This window comes from Pongo pygmaeus, chromosome 1, assembly GCF_028885625.2.
Source record: "Pongo pygmaeus isolate AG05252 chromosome 1, NHGRI_mPonPyg2-v2.0_pri, whole genome shotgun sequence".
NCBI classification, from domain to species: Eukaryota; Metazoa; Chordata; class Mammalia; order Primates; family Hominidae; genus Pongo; species Pongo pygmaeus.
This window is the reverse complement of record NC_072373.2, coordinates 2,061,724-2,080,606: the sequence shown is the minus strand read 5'-3', so window position 1 is coordinate 2,080,606 and position 18,883 is coordinate 2,061,724. Positions and strand designations below refer to the sequence as shown.

Genomic DNA, 18,883 nt, shown 5'->3' with positions numbered 1-18,883 from the left:
AGAAACAATATCTCATATAAAGGTATATGAAAACACAAACACACATGAAACATCTATGTTCAGTACTATACAAAATTAAAGAGAGTCCTAGCCTTTTATGACATGCCAGCACTGGCAACCTATGAAAAGTAATTTACAAAGTTTCAACTCCTTTCCAAAGTCTAGATAGGCAGAGCAGGAACGTTCTACCGGCTTTGAATGAAAATACTGTTCATGGCCAGGCGCGGTAGCTCAAGCCTGTAATCCCAGTACTTTGGGAGGCTGAGGCGGGCGGATCACAAGGTCAAGAGACCGAGACCATCCTGGCCAACATGGTGAAACCCCGTCTCTACTAAAAACACAAAAATTAGCTGGGCGTGGTAGCACGCACTATAGTCCCCGCTACTTCGGAGGCTGAGGCAGGAGAATCGCTTGAACCTGGGAGGCAGAGGTTGCAATAAGCCAAGATCGCGCCACTGCACTCCAGCCTGGAGACAGAGCAAGACTGCCACCAAAAAAAATTAATTAATTAATTAATTTAATTAAATACTGTTCGGCCAGGCGAGGTGGCTCACGCCTGTAGTCCCGAAGCAGGCAGATCACGAGGTCAGGAGATCGAGACCATCCTGGCTAACACGGTGAAACCCCGTCTCTACTAAAAATACAAAAAAAATTAGCCAGGCATGGTGGCGGGCGCCTGTAATCCCAGCTACTGGGGAGGCTGAGGCAGGAGAATGGCGTGAACCCGGGAGGCAGACCTGGCAGTGAGCCGAGATCGCGCCAGTGCACTCTAGCCTGGGCGACAGAGCAAGACTCCGTCTCAAAAAAAAAAAAAAATCATTACTTCTGCTTGCCTGTCTTCTCCACTACACTATGAATTCCTAAAAGGCAAAAATCACCAAATCTTATTCCTGGGCATTCGACAAGATCACAGTGCCTTTGGACTAACAGGTCCTAAATGTAATAAATTAGGATAACAGAATACTATATAGCAGGATATTATTAGGATATTAGCAGAGACAAGAAACAGGCATGTTAAACAATAAAATCAATTTTTTAAAACTCAATATTGAGCCCAATTATTTTTAAGTATACACTGGTTCAGTATTAAGCAAAACAAAATTCTTAAAATTACTAGGCCAGATATTAAAAACAGAATACTAGAAATCAGTTTTCTGTGTGAAATACACAAATTCCTGCAATAACGGAATTCCACCACAGAAAATGGAACTCTAATCTAGTTCAACAATTATATTGCAACATGTACCAAGCAAACATTTCTATAAACCACTTTGTATGCAATGTTACTTTTTTTCTTTTTGACTAATAAAAAGACGAATTGTCATTTGAATGTAAACTACCAGTGGACCCAGAAACTTCAAGCCTTTCAGAAATTTCTTTCCAACTTAATTCAAACATTTTAAAATTACGAACTACTTTTAAAACACCGTGTTAGTAGTAAAGGAATGCAAGGGCAAGAAGATAACCTACTTCCTGACTTTAAGGAGTTTACAATCTAGAAAAGGAGATACATAGTCAATTATCAGAGTATCAGACACAAAGAATAAATGCTACAATAGGTACATATGCCGTGAGATCCCAGTAAAAAAGTGGGATAAGGGGAAATAAAAGAGTACAGTGGGCTGGGTGCGGTGGCTCACGCCTGTAATCCCAACACTTTGGTTGGCCGAGGTGGGCAGATCGTCTGAGCTCAGGAGTTCAAGATCACCCTGGGCAACATGGTGAAACTCCGTCTCTACTAAAATACAAAAAATTAGCCGGGTGTGGCGGCGCGTTCCTGTAGTCCCAGCTACTCGGGAGGCTGAGGCACGAGAATCGCTTGAGCCCTGAAGGCGAAGGTTGCAGTGAGCCAAGATCGCGCCGTTGCACTCTAGCTTGGGCTACAAAGTGAGACTCCGTCTCAAAAAAATAAAAATGAAAATAAAAATACAGTGAAAACACTGGATTTAGAAGGAGGACCTGAAATTTGAGAATTTAAAAAAGGAAAGATGGCACTCCAGGATGAAGGACACGAGCAAAGAAACATCAGAGTGGAAACATCTCTTCCACAGAATGGGCCCAGGATTGGTGACGATTCCGGAAGAGCAAAAGCATAAAATTTGTTAATATATGAGGATAGATAGTAGCATATACTTATTGTAGAGGCCTTTGAGCTAACCGAGGGAAGTTACACTTCATTCTGGGAAGAAAGAAAAGTCCCTGAAAATATTAAAGGTAGGCGTGAAAGACACAATGTCTTGCTTCCTCTTAAGATGTATCTGTACCAGCCAGGCGCGGTGGCTCACGCCTGTAATCCCACCACTCTGGGAGGCCAAGGCGGGCGGATCACGAGGTCAGAAGTTCAAGACCAGCCTGGCCAATATGGTGAAACCCCGTCTCTACTAAAAATACAAAAATTAGCCGGGTGTGGTGGCATGCACCTGTAATCCCAGCTACTCAGGAGGCTGAGGCAGGAGAATCGCTTGAACCTGGGAGACAGAGGTTGCAGTGAGCCCAGATTGTGCCATTGCACTACAGCCTGGGCAACAGAGCAAGACCCTGTCTCAAAAAAAAAAAAAAAGATGTATCTGTACCTATGAAAAAGGAGAGGCGTAAAAAGACAAACTCTCGAAACTGATGTATAATGATCTTTTTTATTTTATTTTATTTTTTTAGCAACAGGGTCTCGCTCTGTCACACAGGCTGGAGTGCAGCGGCGTGATCCTGGCTCACTGCAACCCTCGAACTCTCAGTTTGAGGCTGAAGCTCAAACGTTCCCCCTGCCTCAGCCTCCCAAGTAGCCGCGCGACTAGAGGCGCCACCAATGCCCGGTTGACATGATGTTTTAAAAATTTTTTAGAGGTAATTATTGTTGTTTGCAAACTCGTGACAGTTTGGTAGTACGTTACTGAAGGATCAGGATCCAAAAATCACAGTACAGAAACAACGTAGACTTCCCATAGCGCTTGGCACACTTAAAACATCCCTTCAAGTATTAACCTTAACTGGGCTTGTCATCCCTGGCCAAATCCTCTGAAATAAGTAAACCACTCTAATTTCTTCTCTCCTAAGAGACTCTATCAGTGAAAGCTCACAAAAAAAGTTTTTTTAAAAAAAGGGGTTCTCGCCATGTTGCTCATGCTGGTCTCAAACTCCTGGGCTCAAGCGATCCTCCCGCCTCAGCCTCTCAAAGTGCTGGGATTACAGACATGAGCCACTGCGCTCAGCCAAAGACAGTTCTTAAAATCTATAGGTTCTTTAGGATAATCTGAGAATAAACTATCGTTTAGGATTTCCCCAAAGGATTTACGTTTTGTTCTATGAAGAACCCAGTTCTTCCAAAAATTTCTACAACTGACGATTTGGAAATAAAAATAACGCTCATCTCATAAAACTTTGCACACAGATAGTGTGAACCTCGTAAGCTTTGAGCACAAAATTTCCCCATCTCTCAAAACAAAACACCCAAACCAAAACAGTCAACCAGTGACAAAAGAAACCGTCCTCAGCTTCCCAGGTGGGAAAAAGGAAGGCAAAGCACCCCAAGATGTGCTTTTATTTTAAATCTCCTTGATCTGACCAATGGGTGAGCTGGAGCCTCACATCCGAGCCCCGAGTCCAACTTCTTCCCCGCCCGGACTACTCACTGTGGCCAGGCCCAAGAGCATGTGGAACACACGCCAACACCGGACAGGCTGAGCACGCCGGCCACTTCCCTCGGGGAAAGGCCCGCCAACGAGTCCATCGCGTGGGAGAACAGTGGGAGAGTCGCGGCCCCGGCCGTCCGTAAAGGACCCGACTGCCGGCGCAGGACGCGAACCCACCAGCGCTGCTCCGCCGCCATGTGCCACCACTCCTCCGGTCCGAGGTTATGTAACGAAGCCCGGCGCCCGCGAGCCTGCCGTACCCGCCACCGCCAGCGCTCGCCCCCTCGAGCCCCATCCGTTGGCCCCGCGCACGCCCGGCCTAGGCCCGGCGCTCGCGGAGCAGAAGCCCCGCCGCCGCCGCCGCCGCCGCAGGCCCAAGCCGCGCGACTCGCCCTCCGCCGCGCGGGCCCAACCCCCTCCCTCCCTTCCCCCTACCTGAGCAGGGCGGGTGAGCGCGCCGCCGCGGGCCGAGTCCACCGGGTAGCCAGGCCAGGCGCGAGCTCCTCCCGTGCGGGTCCGTCACAGCATCTCCCGGGAGACGTAGCCGACACGGACCGGGATCACACCCCTCCGCCCGGCTGAAGCCGCTCCTCTGCGCTCCGGCCGCCGCCTGAGACCTCCCCGGCCACCTCAGAGCCACACGCCCCCGAGAGTGCCTTCGCGGGCTGTAGGCCTGCAGACCGCTCAGCGGCTAAAACGGAGTCGCTGCTCCCGCCGCGGTGCTGGCTCCTTCCCCTTGCAACGCTGCCTGCTCGCCACGGACAGCGCCGGCCCGGCTCTGCGTATTACCCTGCGCCGACAAAACCGAGTTCCACACGCCCCGGAAGGGAGGGAGCGGAGGAAAAGGGCGAAGAGGGAGGGGAGAATCGGCGGAGATCGCGGCTGCAGGGACCAGAGTTCTCGCGATGGTTCCGCGCTCGAGCGCCGGTTCCGCGGGAATTTTCAAACTCTCGGTGAAAGAAGGAGGTGGGAGGGAAAGGGAGGAAAGAGAAGCAGGGCCTGGAAGGGCGGATCATTTACAAAAAATCGGGTCTCTCCGCCTCCGAGGAGCTGGTGGGAAGAAAGACTACGAGTCCCACAGTGCCTTGCGCGTGAAGCCGCCCTGGCGGCCCCGGCGGCGCGCCCGGTGCGCACTTGGGAGTGGTAGTTTTCGCTGGGGGTCGCGCCGGGCTCTGCCAGCCGCCTGCTGCGATTGCAGGCGGTCTCTCTTGTCAAGTAATCGTGTGGCCCTGCCAGCTGGGGGCCGAGGGATAATCTTTCTCCCATAATTGGCAGCTTGCATTCTGTATTTTCTGTTCTGTGCTCCCACTTTTCTTTTTTTCTTTTTCTTTTTTTTGGAGACGGAGTCTTGCTCTGTTGCCCAGGCTGGAGCGCAGTGGCACGATCTTGGCTCACTACAACCTGTGCTCCCGCTTTTCATGCCAAAGGTGGGCTCCCAGACTTCTGGGGAAACGCTTTTTCCACCGTGCTGTTTTTTCTAGCATCCTCCTGTGCTTTCATGGCCAAAAATGCTCGCGCAGCCTAGCCTAATATTTTTAGTCAAAATTTTACCCCAAATCACTGTTATCTTTTTGGTCACCGCGGGTTTTCATTGTGGAATTTCTTATTTCTTGTTAGTATCTTCCTTTGAAGCAAATCCCAGCGCCAAACATGTTTCAAACAGATAGGGAACGTGTCCTTAATACTAAGTAGTAAGTAAAAGGATTATAACATGAGGTAGAGTAGGGATTTTAAGAAGATGCTCTTTTATCAGGAAAGTTTCTACTTTTCTGTTACCTTTCATATGTGCTTTTTAAATTTTTTTATTTTTGAGACAGTGTCTCGCTCTGTCGCCCAGGCTGGAGTGCAGTGGTGTGATCAAGGCTCATAGCAGCCTCGAACTCGTGGGCTCAAATGATCCTCCTACCTCAGCCTTCCAAGTAGCTGGGACTATGGGCATGGACCACCATGCCCCACTACATCCCATTAATTTTTGTTTCATTTAATTTATTTATTTATTTATTTATTTGAGACGGAGTCTCGCTCTGTCACCAGGCTGCAGTGCAGTGAAACAATCTCGGCTCACTGCAACCTCCACCTCCCAGGTTCAAGAGATTCTCCAGTCTCAGCCTCCAGAGTAGCTAGGACTACAGGTGTGCGCCACCACGCCCAGCTGATTTGTGTATTTTTAGTAGAGACAGGGTTTCACCATGTTGGCCAGGATGGTCTTGATCTCTTGACCTCATGATCCACATGCCTCAGCCTCCCAAAGTGCTGGGATTATAGGCGTGAGCCACCATGCCTGGCCTTATTTTTTATTTTTTGTAGAGACTGTCTTACTGTGTTACCCAAGCTGGTCTCTACTCCTGGGCTCAAGGGATCCTCCTGCTTCACCCTCTCAACATGCTGGGATTACAGACATGAGCCACCATGCCCAGCCTATTTTTTATTTTTGTGGAGACTGTGTCTTGCTGTGTTGCTCAGACTGGAGTGCATGGCTATTCGCAGGCACTGTGGCCTCATCAGTGCCACTGCTGCCTCCAACTTCTAGGCTCAAGCTATCCTCCCACCTCAGCTTCCCGAGCAGCTGGGACTACAGGCATGGATATCATGCCTGGCCCATATGCTTTCGGAGATAATGCTGCCTTTTGGAAATGTAATTTTCTTTTTTCTGTAATTTTTGTTTCTTTAGTAACGGCAGCCTCCATACATATCATGTTTGTTTGCACAAGGTATTGGACCAAGTTGTGATAGAAACAGTTAAAAAGAGTACTGCTTTTGCAGTAGGAGGTTTGGGGTTCATTGTCTTAATTGTTTTAAAGAGACCTCTTCAAACAGAAACCATCCTCTGTTGGATGTGCTGATTTATGTCACATGCTCCACATTCTACACTTTCTTTGGCACTATTTTATGCCCAGTTCATGAGTACTGTACCTCTCGGTAGTCAGAAGACATGAATTACCAACTCAGGTGTGCTGCTAGTGAGCTGTGTGACATTAGGAAAATCAAGTGACCTCTCTGGGCTTCAGTTATCAGATGTGTAGAGCAAGGGATTGACTGATTCATTAGACAGATATTTATTAACTTTGCTCTAAGAGCCCTTCCAGTTGTGAAATTCAAAAATCTATTTTAATTGCACATATTATCCAGATTGCCTGTCTACATAGTCTTGCAGATTTTAATCCTTTCCATCATTATCAACAGAATGATTTCTGTATGATTGTCTACATTTTTATTATTTACTTATTTTGAGACAGGGTCTTGCTCTGTCACCCAGGCTGGAGTGCAGTGGCACAATCTTGGGTCACTGTAGCCTTGACCTCCTGGGCTGAAGCAGTCCTCCTACCTTAGCCTCCCAAATAGCTGGGACTACAGGTGCATACCACCACTCCTAGCTAATTTTTGCATTGTTTGTAGAGACAGGGTTTCATCATGTTACCCAGGCTGGTCTCGAACTCCTGGGCTCAAGTGATCTACTGGACTCAGTCTTCCAAAGTGCTGGAATTACAGACGTCAGCCACTGGCCTGGCCTGTGTAATTGTCCATAATCTAGACCAACTCTACCTGTCCTATTTTATTTCCCTATATAGTTCCTGAGAGCTTTGTTTTGTTTTGTTTTGTTTTTTAACTCTCCAAACCTGTTTTCTCTTTCAGTGTCTCCCAGCCTCTTCTCTCCCTGAGTAAATCTTAACATCCCTCAGGGGCCAGCTCAAGCCTCTTTTCTCTTCCCAATCTTTTCTTCAACTTCGGCCCACATAAATCACTAAAAACTTGAGCGAAATATGCTGTCTGAATTGTTTCATGTCTGTTTCCCTTTTTGCCTCTGACTCTCTCCATCCACCCACCATCTCCATCTCCCAGCTGCACTGGGAGCACAGACTGTATCTTTTTAAAATGCTTCCCCCATAACTGCTAGTTTTTTATTTTAGTTGCTTTGCAAACTGAATTTCCAATTTAAAGCTCTCATTCAATCCTTTTTCTTCTTTCAGTCATTTAACTAAGCAAATACCAGATTATTTTAATTGGTTTCAAGAGATGTTAATAAGTGTTAAATGAAGAAAAGTCTAGATTTGGTAATCAAATGAGTTTCGGGGAAAAGCTGATTAAATAAAAATAAAAATGTATTTTCTGTAAGACTTCACTGGCTTTAATATGCTTGGCATTCCCCAGAGTTGCTTGACCATGGCATCCATTTGCACTTGTGTAACATCTTGGCTTATTAGTGCTTCACAGAATAGACTTTGGTAAACACAGCTTCAAAGCTTTCTCTCACTGGAAGAAGCGTGGTGTGATGAAAAGAATGAAATCATTTGGAGCCAGACAAACTTGGGTTTTAATGAGTTTCACTACTTTCTAGCAACATGACTTTTATTAAATTACTTCACTCTCTGAGCCTATTTTCTCAGCTAAGAAGAAAAGAATGTCACTTTCTTTGCAGAATTGTAAAGATGAAAGGGAAGTACGTGCCTTCCTTAAAACCTCATTCTGTTTTCACCTATACGGTCCTAAGTTATGTTGGTAAAAGGCCTAGAAATGGATAATAACTAGTACGAATCCTCATGCTTCCATCTCGAATGTTTGATTCAAGAGGCAGTATTTTTTAAAATTTTATTTACTGATTGTTTTTTGAGACGGAGTCTCACTCTATCACCTAGGCTGGAGTGCAATGGCATGATCTGAGCTCACTGCAGCCTCCGTCTCCCGGGTTCAAGTGATTCTCCTGCTTTAGCCTCCCACTAGGATTACAGGCCCATGCCACCACTCCTGGCTAATTTTTGTATTTTTAGTAGAGATGGAGTTTCACCATGTTGGCCAGGCTGGTCTTGAACTCCTGACTTCAGGTGATCCACCTGCCTCAGCCTCCTAAAGTGCTGGGATTACAGGTGTGAGCCACTGCGCCCAGTCTGGTGAATGTATTTTAATCCTATTGAGCTTACACATCTTATTTTAATTATGGTGTTTGCATGGTGTTTTAAGTTTTCAGTGCATTTTAAATTGCTAGTCAAAACAATATCTCTACTTGATTTAAATTGTACTGTGACAGGGCAGGGCTTGTTTTGATTTTGCCTTTTCTGATCTTTACTTCTTCTTGGGTCCTCTACATGGTTCTTTAATAAACTTTGGGTAGATTTGTTGGATTTGATTAGGCATAAGTGTAGGTGATGTAGTATCAATTTTTCACTATGTACTCTTTCTGAAAAAAATTGTTTTTAATTTGTATGTATTTTCATTTTTTTGTAGCGATGGGGTCTCATTATGTTGCCCAGGCTGGTTTTGAACTCCTAGACTCAAGTGATCCTCCTGCTGTGGCCTCCCAAAGCAGTGGGATTACAGGCATGAGGGATGGTGCACAGACCAAAATTAAAATAAGATGTTAACTAGGATGCCGTATGTGGAGAGCCAGCAATGGAATGTATCAAATAAAATTCAATGTACCTTAAACCACTCTTCTGAAAATAAGTTAAAGATCTTTAGGATTTAGAAATGAATTATTTATTAGCAAACCACATGATTAGTACAGAAAACAATAAAGAACTTTAATGAAACTACAATTACATGGTTAAAACTCTAAATCATGATTCTTTTCTGTTTTTGAGACAGGGTCTTGCTCTGTCTCCCAGGCTGGAATGCAGCGATGCAATCCTGGCTCACTGCAACCTTCGCCTCCCAGGTTCAAGTGATTCTCCTGCCTCAGCCTCCCAAGTAGCTGGAATTACAGGCACTTGCCACCACGTCCAGCTAATTTTTGTATTTTTAGTAGGGACGGGGTTTCGCCATGTTGGCCAGGCTGGTTTTGAACTCCTGACTTCAAGTGATCCACCCACCTCAGCCTCCCAAAGTGCTGGGATTACAGGCGTGAGCCACCGCACCCAGCCTAAATCATGATTCTATGGTAGTATTTTTTTAGTACAGTTTTACTTTGTTTCAGTTTCTTATCATTCATTTATTTGTTCAGTTGTTCATCCATCAAATATTTATTGAATATTTGGGGTAGGCATCATTCAAAGCACAGCTTAAGAAGACCAGTGGCTGTGTCCCTCAGCAAAGCAATCAGAACAACATCATTCAATGAAAACATTATTATGGCCAGGCGCAGTGGCTCACGCCTGTAATCCCAGCACTTTGGGAGGCCGAGGCGGGCAGATCACGAGGTCAGGAGACCGAGACGGTCCTGGCTAACACGGTGAAACCCCGTCTCTACTAAAAATACAAAACATTAGCCGGGCGTGGGGGCGGGCGCCTGTAGTCCCAGCTACTCGGGAGGCTGAGGCAGGAGAATGGTGTGAACCCGGGAAGCGGAGCTTGCAGTGAGCCAAGATCACTCCACTGCACTCCAGCCTGGGCGACAGAGCAAGACTCCATCTCAAAAAAAAAAGAAAAGAAAACATTATTATTTTTTCTTTTTTTTAATTTTATTTATTTTTAAAAAACATTTTTTGTTTGAAATATTTTTATAAAGGCAACTTTAAAATTAAGGAGAGCTACAGTTCTCTCACAAGTATCTTACTGATAATTACAATAAACACTCAGCATTCTAGTCAGTCATAGAAATGTTTAATCCCACATTCTGGTTTTGGTTAAGCCATTAATTCAATAGAAGTGGTTGGGTCACAGACTCATTCCCCACCAGTTGGATAAAAGGCACTTTTTCAAATGACAGCTCTATAATCACCTTTTAGAATTTTGTTACTCATATGATTCTGAATTTCCTTATTTTATTTTTTTTCACAGCCAGAGCTAATGTTTAATTTTTTTCTGGCCAGGCGCAGTGGCTGACGCCTATAATCCCAGCACTTTGGGAGGCCGAGGCGGGTGGATCACGAGGTCAGGAGATCAAGACCATGGTGAAACCCCATCTCTACTAAAAATACAAAACATTAGCCAGGCGCGGTGGCGGGTGCCTGTAGTCCCAGCTACTCGGGAGGCTGAGGCAGGAGAATGGCGTGAACCCGGGAGGCGGAGCTTGCAGTGAGCCGAAATCGCACCACTGCACTCCAGCCTGGGCAGCAGAGCAAGACTCTGTCTTAAAAAAAAAAAAAAATTCACATCCAATTGATTTCTTAAAAAGAAAAAATTACAGAGACAAGTTCTCACCATGTTGCCCAGGTTGGTCTAGAACTCCTGGGCTCAAGTGATCCTCCCGCCTCGGCCTCCCAAAGTGCTGGGATTACAGGTGTGAGCCACCATGCCCAGCCCCTGAATTCTCTTATTTTAAAAGGGCCTAATTTTAAAGTTAGGTAACTACCCTTCATTACCTTCATTATAGATCATGAAAGTTTAATGCACTTGGCAAATTTTATTTCATTTTAATATTTTTATTTTTATTTACTTTGGAGACAGAGTCTCTCTCTGTGGCCCTGACTGGAGTGCAGTGGTGCAATCTTGGCTCACTGCAACCTATAAAAATAAATATTTTTATTTTTTTAAATTTCCCACAACACCGACATAAACACTTGGCAAATTTAATTGTATTTATTTATTATTTCTGGAAACAGAGTCTCACTCTGGCATCCAGGCTGTTCTCGAAATCCTCAGTTCAAGCTTGCCTCCTGCCTCTGCCTCCCAAAGTACTGGGATTACAAGTGTGAGCCACCACATCCAGCCTATTATGCAATCTTTTAATTCTATCTCAAATATAAATTGCCTGTTCAGTGGAGCAGCTTTTGGAAAACAGACACTTGATAAATCTTTAGTAAATAAGGCTGGGGAGATGGCATTTCAGTGGAATAGAGAGTAGAGGGTGGGAAAATTTAACCTCCAAAAAAGAAGGGTGGAGATAAACACACCAGAACCATAGTCTAAGAATTATTCTCTTTGAGTTACAGTCTTCAAAGATAGGAAAAGAAGATGAAGAGTTTGGCTGGGCGTGGTGGCTCACGCCTGTAATCCCAGCACTTTGGGAGGCCGAGGTAGGCAGATCACTTGAGGTCAGCAGTTCAAGAACAGCTTGGCTAACATGATGAAATTCCATCTCTACAAAAAAATACAAAACTTAACCGGGAGTGGTGGTGGGCGCCTGTAATCCCAGCTACTTGGAAGGCTGAGGCAGAAGAATCGCTTGAATCCAGGAGGTGGAGGTTGCAGTGAGCCGAGATTATACCACTGCACTCCAGCCTGGGTGACAGAGCGAGACTCTGCTAAAAAAAAAAAAAAATCAAGAGTTTTTCAATTTGAAGATCATGAAGTTTTCAAAGAGTGAAATATGGTCCCGCACTTTGTAAGACTCAGATGGAGTCATGCTGCAGAAACACTAAAGGATAAAATGATGTATGAAAAACAATTTTGGCAAACTTGAGTATGATTCCAGCTGATGTATCATAGAAACCATTTAAATAGAATCAATCTCAATAAGACATTCAATAACAGTTGTTGGTGAAGTCCTTAAGTGCTTTTGTAAACATTATTTAATTAGAATCATTTCTTTCCTTTGGTATTTTTGGGGGCACACTTCAAACCTGCAAACTGTCAACCTCCTGGAATGGAGAAGATCTGAAACAGTATCTCCAACTTCGTGTCAGCCTTCAACTCCCCCGAGACCATCAGGCGCCCACAGGCCAAAACATCCAGAGTGGGCCATGTGCTATTCTAGACCAGACTCCTAACACAAATGCAACAGGTACAACCACATTAACACATTCATTTTTAAAATTTGAGATGGAGTCTCATTCTGTCGCCCAGGCTAGAGTGCAGTGGCACAGTCTCGGCTCACTGCAACGTTCGCCTCCCGGGTTCAAGCGATTCTCCTGCCTCAGCCTCCCAAGTAGCTGGGATTACAGGTGCCCATCACCACACCTGGCTAATTTTTGTATTTTTAGTAGAGATGGGGTTTCACCATGTTGACCAGGCTGGTCTCGAACTCCTGACCTCAGGTGATCCGCCCGCCTCGGCCTCCTAAAGTGCTGGGATTACAGGCATGAGCCACTGTGCCTGGACTTTTTGTAGAGGCGAGGACTCACGATGTTGCCCAGGCTGGTCTCATACTCCTGGCCTTAAGTGACCCTCCCACCTCAGCCTCCCAAAGCACAAGGATTACAGGTGTGAGCCACTGGACTGGCCGGGAAACAGTGTATTGAAATATGAAAAGTCCTGAATTTGGGCAAAAAAGATGTAAATTTGAATTTTGATCTCTGATGCTATCCTATGCAACCTGTGCATACATAGATAAAGACCTTAAGCTAGCCAAGCCTCAGTTTCCTTATCTATTGTGAGGATTATGTGTGAAAATACATAGTAAACTGAACTGCTACCAAATATGTGCAATAGCAAATATTGTTCTTATTTCTATAGCTTCAATGAATTATCTGATATGCAACAAACTGTGATAGTATGGAAGATATTTCTCCATTGGTTTGGATGAATTATTCTACATAAATGTCAGGCTATATTCCATCACTGTATTATGATTTTTCTTTTGAGTTGCTGGTCATTGGTTTGGAATGTTAGTCGACCTAATGTATAATTTCTTATATAAATGATAGATTATCAGAGTCAGGCCCTTAAAAATTAGCTACTCCATCTTGTTTCAATGGGAAGATTTTTGCTCAACATCATTTTTAGTTTTTGGTAAACCTAGACAGAACCACCAGTGGTCCCTCAGTCCCTGTCTCTCTTTTTCTTCTTTAGAAGGAATTACCCTTATGACAACTGCAAACAAAATAAAATCTATTATCATGCCCACTTTAAAACATCCACATGGATAATTAGATAGGAAACAAAACATGGTTTACATAGGAAAGAGAAACAAAACACTTCCAGCTTAATGAACTAGAAATACAGTCTTACACTATAATCGCTACTATTATCTGATGTGTTAGCACCAAGTTAATCGAAGGGGCACTCCAGACAAAGGAAGTTAATGAATCATGGTGCAATCTGCACATGCTTGAGAAGCCTGGTGCCTTGAAATAGGAAATGCAACAAGGGTCCATGACAGCATCTATCACCCTATGTTCTAAGTACTTTTTATAAATTATTTTCCTGACTACACTGTGAGCTTTGTTAGGACAAAAAAAAAAGTCTTTGTTGGCCGGGTGTGGTGGCTCACGCCTATAATCCCAGCACTTTGGGAGGCCGAGGCGGGTGGAACATAAGGTCAGGAGTTCAAGACCAGCCTGGCCCAAATGGTGAAACCCCATCTCTGCTAAATATACAAAAATTAGGCAGGTGTGGTGGCGAGTGCCTGTAGTCCCAGCTACTGGGGAGGCTGAGGCAGGATAATCGCTTGAACCCGGGAGGTGGAGGTTGCAGTGAGCCGATATCATGCCACTGCACTCCAGCCTGGGTGACAGAGTAAGACTCCATCTCAAAAAAAAAAAAAGTCTTGGTCATCTTTTTTTCCTTGGTGTTTAGCAAAGTACCTAGCATATAGTCGGCATTCACAATATATTTTTTTAGATTCAGGGTCTCACTCTGCTGCCCAGGCTGGAGTGCAGTGGTGCTATCATAGCTCACTGCAACCTCAAACACCTGGGATCAAGGGATCCTCCTGCCTCAGCCTCCCAAGTAGCTGGGACTACAGGCAGGCACCACCATGTTTGGCTAATTTTTAAAATTTTTTTGTAGAGACAGGGTCTCCCTGTATTGCCCAGGCTGGGTTGTGAACTCTTGGCCTCAAGTGATTCTCCTGCCTCAGCCTCCACAGTTGCTGGGATTACAAGCATGGGCCACCACACTCAGCTGTTTTTGTTTGTTTGTTTGCTTGTTTGTTTTGAGTCGGAGTCTCGCTCTGTTGCCCAGGCTGGATTGCAGTGGCACGATCTCAGTTCACTGCAACCTCTGCCTCCCAGGTTCCAGCAATTCTCCTGCCTCAGCCTCCCAAGTAACTGGGATCACAGGTGCGTGCCACCACACCTGGCTGATTTTTGTATTTTTGGTAGAGATGGGGTTTTACCATGGTGACCAGGCTGATGACCTTAGGTGATCTGACCACCTCGGCCTACCAAAGTGCTGGGATTACAGGCATGAGCCATTGTGCTCAGCCTGTTTTTTGTTTTTTGTTTTTAGACGGAGTCTTGCTCTGCTGCTAGGCTGCAGGGCTGCAGGGCTGCAGGGCTGCAGTGCAGTGGCACAATCTCGGCTCACTGCAACCTCCGCCTCCCGGGTTCAAGTGATTCTCCTGCCTCAGCCTCCCGAGTAGCTGGGATTACAGGCACCTGCCACCATGCCTGGCTAATTTTTGTATTTTTAGTAGAGATGGAGTGTCGCCATTTTGGCCAGGATGGTCTCGATCTCCTGACCTCGTGATCTGCTTGCCTCAGCCTCCCAAAGTGCTAGGATTACAGGTGTGAGCCACCGTGCCTGGCCCTTTTTTTTTTTTTTTTTTTTTTAGACAGAGTCTCACTCCGTTGCCCAGGCTGGAGTGCAGTGGCACGATCTCAGCTCACTACAACCTCCGCCTCCCGGGTTCAAGTGATTCTCCTGCCTCAGCCTCCCGAGTAGCTGGGATTACAGGCGCCTGCCACCACACCCAGCTAATTTTTTTTTAAATTTTTAGTAGAGACGGGCTTTCACCATCTTGGCCAGACTGGTCTCGAACTTCTGACCTCGTGATTCACCTGCCTCAGCCTCCCAGAGTGCTGGGATCACAGGTGTGAGCCACCGCACCCAGCCTTTTTTTTTTTTTTTTTTTTCAAATGAATGAATACACTACATCTGTGTAGTGCAGAAAAAAAGTGAAACACTAACAAAATAATAAAAAAGAAAATTAAAAAATGAATTAATACGTTTTATTTTCTATTCATGGAGTTAGGACAACCAAATAAAAAGGGAAAAAAAGAGATATCTCAATAAAAACCAACACGGAAGAACAATCTTCCTTTCACATCCATTAGAGACAGATTCTGTGAGAGGCATGTTTTAAAAAAAGAGATATCTCAATACAAACAAACATGGAAGAACAATCTTCCTTTCACATCCATTAGAAATAGATTCTGTGAGAGTCATGTTTTAAAAAAAGAGATATCTCAATAAAAACAAACATGGAAGAACGATCTTCCTTTCACATCCGTTAGAAGTAGATTCTGTGAGAGGCATGTTTTAATTCAGAACTCGGGCTGACCCAGCTGGACCTGGTGGAAATTCGCCTCACGGAGCAGGGAGTCCAGGCACTGTATTCAAGCAGCGACAGAACCTCCGCAGGGTCTTTAAAGCAGCTCGATGGTCAACGACTGGGCCCTGAAAAAAAGAAAGAAAGAAAAGCAGCTTAAGGTTCCGAGTAGCTCCTTGGGATATGATTTATGCTGAGGTGTTAAACCGGTTCTGATTGAAGACTTGTTTCCATTGGAGAAGTCTTTCTGTCCCTTGCCATTTCAAATTCACGCAGGTGTGAGCCGCTGCGCCTGGCCTCTGAGAGGTTTTAGATGGCAAAAAGATGAAGTAATCTAAAGTTATACAATAGTTCCATAAATACGGGAGGTTTGAGCTTTTATTTTTTAGCTCATTGTCTTTCCCCAAAAGAGTGAGCAATGAAAATGCTCCACCCGTCACATCGGCTGGGGCTATCATCCTCCCGTCACTGCATTTTAGTCTTTTGACCTTCCTAATCCCACATCCCATCCCATCTTGATTGCTTTCTGATTTTTCTTGAGTCTACCTATCACTACATGATAGAGCGTCTCCCATCTACATCATGAAAATTTCTCCCTACAACGTGAATGTACTTTCATTCTCTTCCAAAGCCTTTGCCTGTTCTTGCCTTTCCTCTTTTCTGAACCACATGGTCCCTATTATGTTCTCAATTCTTATGCCATCTGATTTCTTACTCATTTTTAGCCTTCTGATAAATTTTCATACCCTCTCGGACTTTTACTTATTTCCTGGCATTTTATGTAGCCAACAATTGCACTCATTTGTGGAGGTTGAAAGGAGAGGTGATGAGCCAGATGGCATCTGGCTGGCAGCCAGGCGGGCCCTCTCCCGGTAACAGCACCACAAACCTGGCTCCAGTCTTGCTCTTGGAGAAAACTTGGTCATACCAGGACTCCTAGAGCTCATCTGTCTCAAGGAGACTGACTTGTGGGAACCACAATCCTAAGAAGTGTATCTAGAAACCAAAATTCTAACTTACTGATTTATAATAGTGGATATTTCTTTGCTTTAACTGGGATTCCTGTATGCCTGATCCAGAGAACCCTCGTTTCAGTAGTGAGATGTGTGGGAAACTGAGTAATCAAAATATTGCTTGGTGAACATGAAATCAAAGAGTAGGCTGTGCGCGGTGGCGCACGCCTGTAATCCCAGCACTTTGGGAGGCCAAGGCGGGCGGATCACGAGGTCAGGAGGTCGAGACCATCCTGGTTAATGCAGTAAAACCCCGTCTCTATAAAAAATACAAAAATTAGCCGGGCGTGGTGGCGGGCGCCTGTAGTCCCAGCTACTCCGGAGGCTGAGGCAAGAGAATGGCGTGAACCTGGGAGGTGGAGCTTGCAGTGAGCCAAGATCGGGCCACTGCACTCCAGCCTGGACGACAGAGTGAGACTCCATCAAAAAAAAAAAAAAAAATCAAAGAGTAAATGGGGTGATAGGGTTTTTGTTTATTTTTTTGGGGGGGTTGGTTGTTTTTTTTTTATAGACAGACCCTCCCTTTGTCACCCACGCTGGAGTGCAGTGGCTGTTCACAGGCACTGTCATGCCTGTCATATAGTGTGCACCACAGCCTCACACTCCTGGGCTCAAACAATCCCCCTGCTTCAGCCTCTTGAGAAGCCGGGACTATTGGCATGCGCCACTGTACATGGCTTGTGGGGATTGTTTTGAAGGTTTGGGAAGCCTGGTGACTCACAATTGCCTCTCAACAGAGAACAGTCTGTTCTAGATCAACACAGCCAACTCTGGGTCTCCGACTTCCTTTCCTGCACTGGGTTTGCTACTGCCATTCTAAGCACAAGGTCATTCCACACAGGGCACAGTACAACAGATTGGGTTTTTGCTGATGAAGCTACAATCAGGCTTTTCTCCCTGGCATTGTTTCTGGGACACTGTGAGTGGTAAATCGGGCGTTTCCATGCATCTCAACCACACATTTATTCACACAATCTCTTGATTTAATCCCACGGATGGATAATTCTATCCATAATGGGTACAGACATCACTTGTTTTATTTTCAGAGGACAATCTTATCCCTTACTTTAATTTCTGGTGCTCACCTCCATGAATTACCATGTACCAGTATCACAGCCTTCTATAATTCCAATGGAACACTTAAGTAGCTATTGTTTTTCTAATATAACATATATGCTGCAAAATTATTGCAAGGAATGGGACAAGGAAAGCCCTGTGGCAGGAGAAAATTCTGCAGAGTTGTTTGCTGAGGCCATGATTTCATTCCTTGAATACTGGAAAGAGAATGTGGTATTGGGAAAGAGCACTCATTACCTGTGAGGCGATAAGCCTCACAACAACAACAGACGTCATTGACCTTTTCTTTTTCTTTTCTTTTTTGAGACAGGATCTTACTCTGTCACTGAGACTGGAGTGCAGTGGCATGATCTTGGCTCACCGCAACCTCTGCTTCCCAGGCTCAAGCAACTCTCCTGCCTCAGCCTCCTGAGTAGCTGGGATTACAGGCGCGCACCACCATGCCCGACTAATTTTTGTATTTTTTGTAGAGATGAGGTTTCACCATGTTGGCCAGGCTGGTCTTGAACTCCTTACCTCAAATGATCCACCTGCCTCAGCCTCCCAAAGTGCTGGGATTACAGGCATGAGCCACGTGCCTGGCTGTTAATTGACCTTTTCTAAGCCAGTGCCACTCCAAGTGTGGTTCCCAAACTGTACAAGTCTGCAAGGAGATAAGGAGCTTGTACCAGAAAATAAAATGACCCATGTCACTCAACACACTACTTAATTTGGCTGACTTTTTTTTCCAAAGTCAGACTTCCTCAATGAAAGAAACAGTACCTTGATTTATATTCTGTCCCAGGCTCCTTAGCAATAAAATTGGAAAATAAGACAACTTCACAGGGCTGCCGCTGTAGAGATTAAATTAATGGTGATGCATGAAAAGTGTCTGGCATGATGTGTGTACAATAAATAGTTGTTTTAGTGTGTCTGAGTTGCACAATTTAGCACTAAGAGCAAACTTTTCAAGCAAGTTTAAAACCAGCAACAGGCTCATAGAAGACAAGAGAGGTAAGAGGCTAAGGGCTTTATACCCTGTCATTCGCCTCATTGCTCTGAAGACCCTAAGCCTCGCCTCTCCCTAAGCATCTATTCCCTCATCTGTAAACTGGAATGATAATAGCACCCACTTCACAGAGCTGTTCTGAGAACGAAATTAC

The 18,883-nt window shown here is 45.1% G+C and overlaps 2 protein-coding genes across 5 annotated transcripts in view; one reads left to right on the top strand and one right to left on the bottom strand.

The window, feature by feature from the left end:
• AHCTF1 (AT-hook containing transcription factor 1) overlaps positions 1-4,419 on the bottom strand; it is a 90,617-nt gene extending 86,198 nt beyond the window's left edge. Inside the window, exon 1 of one of the 4 annotated variants that reach the window (XM_063665231.1) lies at positions 4,062-4,419. Coding sequence is in view for 1 of the 4 variants with exons in the window: in XM_054481823.2 (XP_054337798.2) it covers positions 3,627-3,724 (98 nt within the window). In the remaining 3 variants the exon portion in view is untranslated. Of the gene's footprint in view, positions 1-3,626; positions 3,808-4,061 lie in introns of those variants that run through there. The other 3 variants (XM_063665209.1, XM_054481834.2, XM_054481823.2) reach the window with 3 other exon arrangements.
• Positions 3,822-18,883, top strand: part of LOC129014676 (serine/arginine repetitive matrix protein 1-like) — a 65,746-nt gene continuing 50,684 nt past the window's right edge. Inside the window, exons 1-3 of the mRNA XM_054452301.1 lie at positions 3,822-4,106; positions 4,171-4,579; positions 12,094-12,222. Of these exons, the coding sequence (XP_054308276.1) occupies positions 3,822-4,106; positions 4,171-4,579; positions 12,094-12,222 (823 nt within the window). The remainder of the gene's footprint in view (positions 4,107-4,170; positions 4,580-12,093; positions 12,223-18,883) is intronic.